Below are 13,486 nucleotides of genomic sequence, written 5' to 3'. Positions count from 1 at the left end.
TTTTTTAGTTTTAGGTAGACACAATATCTTTATTTTACATTTATATAGTGCTAAGGATCAAACCCAGTGCTCGTGCATGCTAGGCGAGCACTCTACCACTGAGCCACAACCTCAGCCCCAAGTGCAGGATTTTCTATTCCATTCATGGGGAAAAGGAGGAAGAGAAAATGGAGAAGATTCAAAAGCTCCGAGTGTCAGTATTGATTCCTTAGGAATCTGGAAACAAGAATCTTTTTGAGGCAGTGCACTATTTTGGTTTTCTCCACCTGCCTGCAATTCTTTAATCTGTGGGGAGATGCTGAGACGCTGAAGAAAGAGTGCATAGATCATCCGTGTCATGTAGCCAAAGCAAAAAAGCAGAAGGGGCTGATATTCTTCCTTTTGATTAATGGGAGGGCTATTCACTTTGGAGTGCCTCCATCTCCCTACTTGTCACACAAGAAATACTCACCTGACTTTAGGGCTGCCAGAGGGGAAAAGAAAACTGAAGTTGAGATAACTAAGTGTATGACAACAGGTTCGCAGCACAACTTATATTGGGGAAGAACAAGTTCTGAGGGCACTAAGGATATTGGCAACAGGAAAACTGAGGGTTAAATTTCACAAGAAAGGAGGGAGGTGGCTTTGTGGGGTCTCAGACTGGGGGAGGGGGCATGTGTTTGACAGGCTTCAATGGGACCACTGTCTCTGCCTTGGGATACAAGAATCATTGCTATTTGTCGTGCATGCCTACTGTGCGTCAGGCTCCTTAGATAGTCATTTCAATTAGTCTGCACCTAAACCCAGTAAGAGGAACACTATCCCAGTTTGCAGATGAGAAAACTAAGGCTCCAGACAGTTAATTTGGTCAAGGCCACCCAGTTGGAGAAATGCCACTCTCCTCATCTCATCTGTAAACTGAGGAGTTATTAACAGAACCAGAATCCATCGTCTGCTGGTTTGAATTGCTTGAAATCGAGCGTGAGAATACACGAAGAGAAGAGGCCCTGGACTATTCCGATCTACCGACAAGTGAGCTGGGCTTTTCCAGACTTTTGTTTGGGTTCCTTTTTCAAGGTTTCTAAAGCGCAGGCGCGGGAGGTTAGCCACCGTCTTCCGGCGCCCCTTGAGTAGTCCATGGTCGCCCTCTGCTGACGTGTGTGGCAACTTGCGGAGAGCTAACATTTCCGGGCCTGAGGGTGGATTTATCTCGCCAAAGAGGGCGCCCTTCGTCGCGCTGAGTAGGCCCACTCTTGGAGTTCCTTCCTTAAGGACTTCCTGTCTTGGGCTGGGGATGTGGCTCAAGCGGTAGCATACTTGCCTGGCATGCGTGCGGCCCAGGTTCGAGCCTCAGCACCACATACCAACAAAGATGTTGTGTCTGCCGAAAACTAAAATAAATATTAAAAAAAACATTTAAAAAAAAAAAGAAAAGGACTTCCTGTCTGATCTCTATGATCCATCCTGTTGAGACGGGCGAAGTTCCTAAAGTTTTCAATTTACAGTAAACAAAAGAGACCTGCTCCAACCCGGAAGTGAAAACTGGAGCCTGACCTGAGTGGCTTCCAGCGCCGGCCGACCGGAAGAAGGCAGAAAGGAAGCTGCTGCCATGGCTGTGGCTTTGGCCGCGGCGGGAGTCTTTATCGGCTCCGAGCCAGGCCCCGCGGAAGAACTCGCCAAACTTGAGTATCTGTCTTTGGTGTCGAAGGTTTGCACCGAGCTGGATAACCACTTGGGGATCAACGACAAGGACCTAGGTAAACTTGAGGAGGTCTCAGCGGCCTCAGGGATGAGGTTAAGGAAGGAAGAAGCCGGGTGATTGATGGGCCGACTGTGTGTGTTCGTGTCGATCTGTCACAGATTTGAACCCAGAGAATCTGTGGCGGTGGCTTCTGCTCGAGAGGTCTCCTCTCCCTCGGTCCCGTCATTTTATTTTATTTTTTTTTAAAGAGAGAGTGATAGAGGGAGAGAGACAGAGAGAATTTTTCAATATTTATTTTTTAGTTATCGGCGGACACAACATCGTTGTTTGTATGTGGTGCTGAGGATCGAACCCGGGCCGCACGCATGCCAAACGAGCGCGCTACCGCTTGAGCCACATCCCCAGCCCCCCGTCATTTTATTAGAAACCATTTTCCAAAGCTGTCAGTGAAGCCTGGGGCTGCCATCTCTGCTTGATACCCCCGTCCCAAGTTATTAAACAACAGCAGCAGCTGCCGCCACAATGAGGATGATAATTATGGGTGACATTTACCGAGTGTTCACTGTGTCAGATAGTATGGTCAATTCTTTATTTATATTATTCTATTTGGACTTCACTCACTTTTTTTTTTTTTTTTTTTTTTTGGTACCGGCAGTTGAATCCAAGGGGTCTTAACCACTGAGCCACTCCTGAGCCCCCCCCTTTTTTTTTAATTTTTCATTTTGAGACAGGGTCTCGCCAAATTTCTCAGGGCCTTTCTAAATTGCTGAGGCTGGCTTTGAACTGGGTATACTCCTGCTTCAGCCTCCTAAGCCGCTGTTCTCGCCACTCTTTTAGATAGTATCCTTTGAGCTCTGTGCTTTACCATATCTCAGATAGCCGTCATTTAGGCGTTTGGGGGCAGACTACATCCAAACTAAAAAATTAGAAAAGGCCACCGACCTACAGCTAAGGTCATAGGCAGATGGAGGTGAATAGGGATGGGTAGAAATCAAGGGTATAAGTGACGGAATTGCTTTTGATGGTACAAGGATGTTTCAGCTATTGTAACAGGAGAATATGACCATAGATGTAACTAACTTTAGAGATTGATGGTAGGAAGATGAGTGAGAGAGTGCCATTTGTTTTCAAAATGAAAATGTAGCGAAATTACCAGATGGAGGAATGGTGGGAAGGGGCATGTGATAAGACTGCTGGAGATACAATATTTCAGTGCTAGAGGGTGTGTGAGGCTCTGGGTTTGATCCCCAGCATTACCAAGAAAGGGGGTGGCTGGGTGTCAAGGAGGTTAGATTCCTGACCTTGGATAAGATACTTAGTTTCTCAGAAGCTGTTTTTCTCAACTGTTAAGTGGGATAATAATATTTCTTCACAGGGTTACTATATAGCACCTTGGAAGATGCCCTGAAGCCAGTTCATTTAAGTTCATTTTTTTCTTGGCCTTTCAGTCAAGATGTGCCTATCTTATACAAATCAAGAATCCCTGGGCTGGGGATGTGGCTCAAGTGGTAGCGCGCTCGCCTGGCATGCGTGCGGCCCGGGTTCGATTCTCAGCACCACATACAAACAAAGATGTTGTGCCCCCCGAAAACTAAAAAATAAAGATTAAAAAATTCTCTCTCTCTCTCTCTCTCTGTCTCTCACTGTCTCTTAAAAAAAAAAAAAAAGAATCCCTAACCCAAAAACACAAAATCTGACACTTTTTTGAGTATCAGCAGTCTGAATATATTGCTGCTTGCTTTGGGATCCTTTGAGTATGGAATACTGGGCACCAAATGACTTAATTGTCCCTCCGCTTTTCTCTAAAGAATGTTGCTGAAATCAGATTGCGTGGGTTCCAATCTTGTCTCCACCAATTATTATTGGGAAAGATGGTGTCTCAAACACTATAAAATAGGACAATAACAGTACCTACTAATGAGAATTGTTGTGAGGGTCTTGGGGATAACCCATATAAAACCCTTAGTTTAGTGCTCTGCAGATAATAATGTTCAAAAAGTGTTAACCATTAGCATTGTTGTTATTAACTATGTGTGTGTGTGGAGGGGCTACTGGGGATCGAATCCAGGGGCTCACATATGCTAGGCAAGTGCTCTATCACTAAGCTGCATCCCCAGTCCTTTTTTTTTGAGACAGGGTCCTCACACTGAGTTGTTCAGGCTGGCCTAAGATTTCTCCCTCAGCCTCCCAAGTAGTTGGGATTATAGGCATGTGCCATCCTATGCTCTTAGTTTGTTATTATGCATAAGCATTATGCTTAGTATCATTACAAAAAAAAAGGCAAATTCTACCATGGAAATGGTGTGGTAATACCAGTCAACCAGATTTTCCATTTATTTATTTATTTATCTATTTATCTATTTATTTATTTATTTTAGGATTAGCATTCAAGAAAATAATCATTAGTAATTTCTTGTGTAACTCACAATGTGAGGTTTATTATCTCAGCCTATGTTATAATGTGCTTCTTTTCTGAAAGTCTCTTTATGAATAAATTGCTGTAATATTAGAAGTATTTTTGTTCTTTTTTTTTTTTTTTTGGTACTGGAGATTGAACCCAAGGGTGCTTTACATCCCTAGCCCTTTTTACTTTTTCTTTTTAGACAAGGATTCACTAAGTTGCTGAGGCCCTTGCTAAGTTGAAGAGTGAGGCTGGCCTTGGACTTGTTGTCCTCCTGCCTCAGCCTCCGGAGTCACTGGGATTATAGGCATGTGTCACCATGCATGGCTACTATTAGAAGTTTTAAGAACTAAGCATGTTTGAGGAGACAATTTTGGGAACAATTAAGTCTTTCATCAACTTGGAAATTATATCATCCAGTATCTGCCTGACTTTTACTTATAGATTGGGTCGGACCTTCTAGAAACCATAGAAAGCATTCTGTGTGTGTCTGTGTGTGTGTGCATGGGCTCATGCTTTTGTACATTTTCACCTTTAGAGTCTATGTGGCAATGTGCATAGCTGATAGTTTTGTTTTGGTTTTTTTGGTACTGGGGATTGAACTCAGGAGCACTCTACCACTGAGCTATATCACCAGCCCTTTTTATTTTTTAATTTGAGACAGGATCTCACTAAGTTGTAGAGGCTGCCCTTGAACTTGTGAACCTCTCATCTTAGCCTCCTAAATTGATGGGATTATAGACATGCACCACTGCACTATGCCATAGCTGATAGTTTTGTGAGTAGAGGGTATGACAGTCTGGGCAAATAGGTCTTCCTAGTTTAAATGCACTCAAAGACTTGGTTGAGCTGTTTTTAAATAATGTTTTCATTTATAAAAAATTGACTAGAACATATATGGATAATCTCAGCCATCTAAATTTTCTTTACCTTCACTAGATGATAGTCTTTGGCTTTTATGACTGTTGGATAACCTGATTAGTTTTTTTTTTTTTCACTGTACTTAAAACTAATTTCTTGCTCAAGTTTCTATTCTTAATTCTTTTTCTCATTTGCAGCTGAATTTGTGATCAGCCTTGCTGAGAAAAATACTACCTTTGATACTTTTAAGACTTCATTGGTCAAAAATGGTGCAGAATTCACAGTATGTATATTTGAAGACTATTTTTTTTGTTTTGATGTCATTATTGAGTTTAAATTTTGGGAGGATTTAATGGTAGGATTTGGATGTAGGAAGGAGGCAGTTTGTATATGCCTATTAAATAAGCCATTTAATGTGCAATGTTTTCATGCCATGAAGCAGTGGTGATGAAGCTGGATTTCCTGTGCCTCCTTTCTAGGAAATTGCATTATGATTTCCATCATTAAATATTTTTGGATGTTTACATTCTTGTTCTGTGAATCAGAAAGTCTGAAATAAGAATCTAGGTTTTAGAGGTGATGCTAAAGAATAGGAAATAAAATGGTTGAAGGGAACTAAATAACTTTTCCACTAAGGATTCGTAAAATTAGCATTCTCTAAAGCTGCTATTTCTAGCTTCATGTTGTACCAGGTTGAATTTTGTGTTCATTTGTTCCATTAGCTAAATTCAAGTGCGTAATTATCCCTCACATTCTTTTTTTTTTTTTTTTGGTACTGGGGATTGAACTCAGGGGCACTTGACCACTGAGCCACATCCCCAGACCCGGTCTCACTGAGTTGCTTAGCACCTTGCTTTTGCTGAGACTGGCTTTGAACTCACAATCCTTCTGTCTCAGCCTCCTGAGCTGCTGGGATTATAGGTGTGCACCACTGCGTCCAGCTCTTACATTCTTTTTCTTTTCTTTTCCTTTCTTTTTTTCTTCCCTTCCCTTTCTTCCCCCTTTCTTCCCCTTCCCCTTCCTATTCTTTCCTTCCCTTCTTCTTCCCTTGTCTTCCTTCTTTCCTCCCTCCCTCTCCTCCTTTCCTGAGGATTACACCACTGAGCTATATCCACAGTCCTGTTTATTTTGAGACAGGATCTCACTAAGTTGTGGAGGCTGGTCTTGAACTTGTGCTCTTTCTTACTCAACCCCCTGAGTAGCTGGGATTACATGTCTGTGCCATACCTGAACCCTTACTTTTTTTTTTTTTTTTTTTTTAGTTATAGATGGAACATAGTATCTTCATTTTTCTTTACTTATTCATTTTTATGTGGTGTGGGGATCGAACCCAGAGCTTCATGTGTGCAAGGCAAGCGCTCTACCACTGAGCTACAGCCCCAGCCCCCTATATTTATTTTTTAGGTGTATATGGACACAATGCAATACCTTTATTTTTATGTGGTGCTGAGAATTGAACCTGGGTCCTGCGCGTGCTAGGTGAGCGCTTTACCGCTGAGCCACAATCCCAGCTCTTTTTTTATTTTTTTATTTTTTTTTAGTTGTAGTTGGACATAATACTTTTATTTTATTTATGTATTTTTATGTGGTGCTGAGGATTGAACCCAGGGCCTCACACATGCTAGGCGTTCACTCTACCGCTGAGCCATAATCCCAGCCCCCTTACTTTTCTTTTCTTTCTTTCTTTTTTTTTTTTAATATTTCTTTTCAGTTGTAGATGGACACAATACCTTTATTTATTTTATTTATTATTTATATGTGGTGCTGAAGATCGAACCCAGTGCCTCACACCTGTTAGGCAAGTGCTCTATGACTGAGCCACAACTTCAGCCCCTTATCCCTTACTTTTCTAAGTATGTTTAATCACTGATTGAGGGTTTGACAATTTTTCTCCTGTATTTTTTTCAAAGGATTCTCTTATTAGTAACCTTCTGCGTCTCATACAAACCATGCGACCTCCAGCAAAGCCTTCTGCTAGCAAAGGTGAGCAAAACTTCCAACTGAACTTAGCCTCCAGAATGGTTTAGATTGTGAGCACCTTCTAAATTGTTTTTATTTTTGTCTGTGTAGCTGCTGAGCAAGTAAATGTTCATAAGAATTTTTCAAATGATTTAAAACAAAATTAAAATTATACGACATAATCAAATGAGTACTGATGTACTCCCCCTCTATATGTCCAGAGTTTGTTGAGGTTTTGAAGTTAATGTGTTTAGAAAATTAAATTGTATATATAATAACTCTATGGTTATGTGTAGCAAAGTTCCATGTTCTTTTTCAGGTTAATTCAAATCTAATATTGAATTTACTTTGTAATCTGTAATATTTAATAACGTTAAATATATCTTTTTTTTCTCTTTAATTCTTTCTTGTTCTTCAATGAATTAAGATCCAGTTGTTAAGCCAAAAACCGAAAAAGAAAAGCTGAAGGAACTTTTCCCAGTCCTTTGCCAGCCAGACAACCCTTCCGTTCGGGTACGGACCCATTTTGAAAATGTCTGCTATAAATGTCTTCCATTCCTCTTCTTTGTATCATTAGTAATTTTATAATTTTTTTTAGTAATTTTAATAATTGTTTACCTTTGTTGTTCCATGTTTCTCAAAATGAAAATATGCCATCACTCCCTGATCATGTTCTATGTATCGAATAGTGTTGAAGGGTTCAGAGAATGATATTTAAAAGAAGTGAGCTTGGGAATTTTGGGAAGCAGTGATTGAGATATAAAGTACACATGAAATGATAAGGTTCTGAAATAGGTGACTGATGGGTGAAATTAGACTTGCTAGAGGAGCAATTTTTTTAAGGTAATTTGGTTTTTAAAATTCATTTTAGCTAATTATCTGTTGAGTACTTACTGTATGCCAAGCACTGTTCTAAGTACAAGGTAAAAAACAGTGAAGAGAACAGATAAGCGTGTCTGCCTTTTTGCAGATTATACCCTAGTGTTGGGTGAAGAGCTAGAAATTAACATATAAGTAATCTAGTGGGGGAAGAGACAGATAATAAACAAATAAGCATAATTATCCCACAAAAAAGATAGATAAATAAGTGTGTAGTATTTGCATAAATTACATCCTTTTGTATACTTTATGGTTTATTTTTTGGTTTTGGTTTTGGTTTTGTTTTGATACAAGGATTTGAATCCAGGGGTGCTTTTTACCACTGAGCTACATCCCTGGCCCTTTTTATGCTTTTAATTTTGAGACAGGGCCTCTCTAAGTTTCGAGGCTGTTCTCAAACCTACCTCAGCCTCCTGAGTCTGGGATTACAGGTGTGTGCCACTAAGCCTGGCCTTCCATATACTTTAAATCATTTCTGTATTACCTAATACAACGCAAATGCTATATAAATTGTTACTACTATTCTGTGTGTGTGCTGGGGATTGAACCCAGGAGTTCTCTACCATATCCCCAACTTCCCCTCCTCGCCCTTTTTTCTTTTGAGACAGAGCTATGGAAAATAATAAATTGGGAGGAAGTTGGGGAGTGCTTTGGGATAGTTGCTTTTTATAAATTTTAATATCTGAATTCTAGTTGTAATTATTACTTGCATGCATTCATGAGAGAGGTGATTAATATATAATTGCCTTCGTTAGGATTGTATTAAGGTCAAATGGGATTTAGTACATGTAGACATGATGCTCAAGAACCTTTGCCCATTCCTTCTGGTTGTCTCTAATCACATTAGAAATCTGTGTCCCCTCTGCTTCCTTCACATAGGTTTTTAGTGATGTGGAGGGTGGTCAGATTTGTAGATATAGCTGAAATACATACTGATTCTTGAGTAGTTTGTTTTCCCTCTCCTAACTTTGCTGGCCTTTGTCCCTGCAGACCATGCTGGATGAGGATGACGTGAAGGTTGCTGTGGATGTCTTAAAAGAACTGGAAGCTTTAATGCCCAGTGCAGCAGGCCAGGAGAAGCAAAGAGATACTGAACATGGGTTTGTCTTTAGTGTCCTTTTCTTTGGAAGTTTTGAATACTGTATTATTGTATCTTGTGGACTAGTCAAGCAAAATTTAAGGCAAATTTACAGAATCTGAACTGGTCATGTATCCTAGTCTTGGATCTCTTTTCATTGCTCACTGCCAAGTGTATTTATGCATTAAATGCTAAGATGTTCAGAAGATAGAAATTGGGGTTGAAAGACTAAAGGTTTGTGCCATGATCCATTTTTGGCCTACAGTGATGTCATAATCATTGAAATGCTTAATTCATTTTAGCACTTAGCTGTGTTTACCATGTGCATGGCACTGTACTGGGTGCTTAGGGATGCAAAGATGAAATTGGGCTGATTTCTTTTTCAAACAGGTACTTGTTGATTTATTAGGGACAGGACAAAAAAGAAGAAGCGGAGTCGAAGCCGAGACCGTGACCGTGACCGTGATCGTGATCGTGACAGAGAACGAGATAGAGAGCGAGACAGAGACCACAAGCGGAGACATCGATCCCGTTCTCGATCACATTCTAGGACCTGGGAGAGGAATAAAGGAAAGTCTAGATATCGGTCCAGGAGTAGAAGTCAGAGTCCCCCCAAAGACAGGAAGGACCGTGACAAGTATGGGGAGAGAAATCTGGACAGATGGCGGGATAAACATGTGGACCGCCCTCCCCCTGAAGAACCTGCCATCGGGGACATATACAATGGCAAAGTTACCAGCATCATGCAATTTGGATGCTTTGTGCAGCTGGAGGGACTAAGGTAATGTTGGTGTTCTTTCAGAATGAGGGCAGAATGTCTTCTATTACTGGCAGTTTTCACATTCTAAAAAGTTATGATCAATGACATATTAATCAAATCAGCTATTCCTGGTTCTTAGAAATTAACTTTTCTGTTTGTTTTGTGGTGCTGGGGATTGAAACCAGAACCTCGTGTATGTTAGACAAGTACTCTACCACTGAGCTATATCCCCAGCCCTTGACTTTTTTTCTTTTTTCTTATACTAGGGATTTAATCCAGGGGTATTTTACCACTGAGCTATATCCCCAGCCCTTTTTACTTTTTTATTTTGAAACAGGGTCTCACTAAATTGCTTAAGGCCTCTGGCTAGAGTTGTGGCTCAGAGGTAGAATGTTTGCCTATCATCCATGAGGTACTGGGTTCAATCCTCAGCACCACATAAAAATAAAATAAAGATATTGCATCCACCTATAACTAAAACTAAAAATAAATAAATAAATAATTGCTTAGGGCCTTGCTAAGTTGCTGTGGTTGGCCTCGACCTTGTGATTCTCCTGTCTCAGCCTCCTGAGCTTCTGGGATTACAAGTATGAGCCTCTATGCCCAGCTAACTTTGACTTTTTAAATGAAATGCTTCAGAGACATTTATTTCTTCCTCTGCCTTCAGTAGATCTGCCCTTTGCTTCTTAGGACAAATGAGAATTTGTCCCTCTTTCTTCCCCATTATTCAGTATCTTCTTTAGAAAGGTGGTAATACCACCTTCTTGGTACTTATCTCATGAGCTTAAGACCATTTTGTTTGTTTATCTCCAATAAGGGTTGGAATTGCTTGGGGAAAAGGTGTTTTTTGGCATGCTCCAGATGTGTCTGATTCTCTCTTAGGAAGCGATGGGAAGGCCTGGTGCACATCTCTGAGCTCCGGCGGGAAGGCCGTGTGGCCAATGTGGCTGATGTGGTGAGCAAAGGCCAGAGGGTCAAGGTCAAAGTGCTGTCCTTCACAGGGACCAAGACCAGCCTGAGCATGAAGGTAGGTGAGATGTCCAGCCTATTTCTACATTTGATGACTAAGGGAGTGTGAGACAGCAAGTGAGATAACACCCTTGTTTCTCTGCCCTAGGATGTAGATCAAGAGACTGGAGAAGATCTAAACCCAAATCGACGTCGAAATTTGGTTGGAGAGACCAATGAAGAGACCTCAATGCGGAATCCAGATAGACCCACTCACCTTTCCCTTGTCAGTGCCCCTGAAGTAGAGGATGACTCACTGGAGCGCAAGCGCCTCACCCGCATCTCTGATCCAGAGAAGTGGGAGATCAAACAGGTTGGGGCTATTAACTTTCATGGCTACAGTCATCTATTATGTAGAGTGGTGGTTAGGAGTGGGGACCCTGGAGTATGATGGCCTGGGGTGACTTTTGGCCACTTACTAGTTTGTGATCCTGAGTCAAGTTCTTGTTCCTTTTTGTGACTCATTGCCCTCATTTGTAAAACAGGTCTAATGATGGTGTTGTGGGAATTAAACAGATGAATAGAGTTGAAACTCTTAGGTTCGTGCCTGGCATATGGTAATTGCTATTTAAGTCTTTGTTATTGTTTTCATCATTCTTCAGTAAACATTAGAACTATGATGTGTCAGGCTCTGTTTAGTGCTGGGGCTACAAAGACAAAAATTTCATGATTCCTACCCTTGAGCTCAAAGTTCAGTGGAGGAGACAGAGCTAAACAAACACTTGTGAAGGGTTACATGTCACGTAAGAATAAGAAATATAAAGAGTACTATGGAAATAAGGGAAGGGACAGGTAATTCTTCCTAGGGATAATACCTTGGAGCTGATGCTTTTCAGCACCTTGTCATAGTGCTCCCCAGGGATGGGATATGTGACATTATAGGCTCTGACATTGTGGGTCAGAGGAGGAAAAAATACCCGTGGTTTCCTGTATGAAACCTCTGTAATTAACTGCTGGAAAAGAGTTTTGATTCTGACATATTACGAATGCTGCCTCTGTCCTTTGGCTAGATGATTGCTGCCAATGTTCTTTCCAAAGAAGAGTTTCCAGACTTTGATGAAGAGACTGGCATTCTCCCTAAGGTGGATGATGAAGAAGGTAACTAGCCGCTTGGATTGACCAGGATATTGGATTGGGAGGATAATGGCAAATTGAGTCATTAGACTGGGCTGTCTATAGTTTAACCTAGTGGTTGTAAATCATTTGTTCCTTGGATCTCACCACTCATCTCTTGATATAAGCAAGAAGGTCATTTGCCTGTCAAGTATTCATTTTATTGGGCTGGGGATGTAGCTTAGTGGTGGAGCACTTGTCTTGCATGCATGAGGCTCTGGATTCAATCCCCAGCACTGCAAAAAAGAAAAAAAGTGTTTATATATTATGCTGGTTGCTTGTAATAGGTTCTCATTTTAGAGGGACTGGGGTTGTAGCTCAGTGGCAGAGCACTTGCCTAGCACATGTGAGGCATTGGGTTCAATCCTCAGCACCGCATAAAAATAAATACATAAAATAAAGGTATTGCTGGGCATGGTGGTACACACCTGCAATCCCATGGCTGGGGAGACTGAGACAGGAGGATCTAGAGTTCAAAGCCAGCGTCAGCAATGATGAGGCACTAAACAACTTAGTGATATCCTGTCTCTAAATAAAATACAAAATAGGGGGCTGGGGCTGTAGCTCAGTGGTAAAGTGCTTGCTTTGCATGTGTGAGGCACTGGATTTGATCCTCAGCCCTACCATTTTTATTTATAAAAATAAATAAAGATACCGTGTGCCCATCTACAACTAACCAACTAACTAAATAAATAAGTATGCAAAATATGCCCGGGGTTGTGGCTCAGTGGTTGAGTGCCCCTGAGTTCAATCCCCGGTACCAAAAAAAATTTTTTTTTAAATAAATAAAAACTATTGTGTTCATCTACAACTAAAAATATTTAAAAATAAAGTTATAAAGTTATATTTTGGGGAATAAATTTGATCTCATAATCTTAGTAATTATTCTGAAATCCCTGGATCTACTTAGATTATTCTGAGTTGCCCTAGTAACAACTGTTAATTCAACCTATTAGTAATTTTTTTAATTGTGAAATAAATCCTGTAATGGAGCATATGTAACTAGTATAATAATAATAATTGAACTCTTGTGTACTCACTGCCCAGTTGAAGAAGTAGAAAACTACCTGCACCTTTGAAGTCCTTATATGCCCTCCTCTGATTAAATCTTACTCTTTCCTCCTAGGGGTAACTGCCATCCTAAATTTTGCATCACTCATTCACTTAATTTTCCTTACTGTTTTTTCATCTAAATATCTATTCCTAAATGTTGTATAGTTAGTCTGTTTTTTTTTTTTTTTAATATTTATTTTTTAGTTTTTGGCGGACACAACATCTTTGTATGTATGTGGTGCTGAGGATCGAACCCGGGCCACACGCATGTCAGGCGAGCACGCTACCGCTTGAGCCACATCCCCAGCCCAGTTAGTCTGTTTTTTAACTTAGTTCATTTGTGGATTTTGTTTTGTTTTTTGCAATGCTGAGGATTAAAACCAAGGCCTTGTGTACTTGTGTATGCTAGGCATGCACTCTACCACTGGAGCTACACCCCTTGGTTTCCTTTTTCTTTTTGTGACTCTCGTATTTTTACTATTTATTCTTGTTCCTATTTATAGTTGCATTTCATATTTTCATTGCTGTAAAGCGTTATATAAATTTACCCATTTTACATTCTTTTTTTTAACTGGGGATTGAGCCCAGAGGCACTTTACCACTGAGCTACACCCCCAGTCCCTCTTAATACCAGTTAAAATAGCAAAACATATATTTGCACAGGCTTAGTTTTTTTGTTGATTTTGCTTATTT

At 40.5% G+C, this 13,486-nt stretch overlaps 1 protein-coding gene across 1 annotated transcript in view; it reads left to right on the top strand.

Moving 5' to 3' along the window:
* Window positions 1–1,341: 1,341 nt before the first annotated feature.
* Window positions 1,342–13,486, top strand: part of DHX8 (DEAH-box helicase 8) — a 35,780-nt gene continuing 23,635 nt past the window's right edge. The window contains exons 1-9 of the mRNA XM_081272495.1: window positions 1,342–1,736; window positions 5,141–5,226; window positions 6,854–6,926; window positions 7,330–7,415; window positions 8,772–8,881; window positions 9,269–9,640; window positions 10,502–10,646; window positions 10,737–10,940; window positions 11,638–11,725. Of these exons, the coding sequence (XP_081128621.1) occupies window positions 1,589–1,736; window positions 5,141–5,226; window positions 6,854–6,926; window positions 7,330–7,415; window positions 8,772–8,881; window positions 9,269–9,640; window positions 10,502–10,646; window positions 10,737–10,940; window positions 11,638–11,725 (1,312 nt within the window). The 5' untranslated portion in view covers window positions 1,342–1,588. The remainder of the gene's footprint in view (window positions 1,737–5,140; window positions 5,227–6,853; window positions 6,927–7,329; window positions 7,416–8,771; window positions 8,882–9,268; window positions 9,641–10,501; window positions 10,647–10,736; window positions 10,941–11,637; window positions 11,726–13,486) is intronic.

This window comes from Spermophilus citellus (assembly GCF_964194105.1).
Source record: "Spermophilus citellus genome assembly, chromosome: 17".
NCBI classification, from domain to species: domain Eukaryota; kingdom Metazoa; phylum Chordata; class Mammalia; order Rodentia; family Sciuridae; genus Spermophilus; species Spermophilus citellus.
The sequence above is the reverse complement of the archived record's forward strand: the minus strand, read 5'-3'. Positions and strand labels throughout refer to the sequence as shown.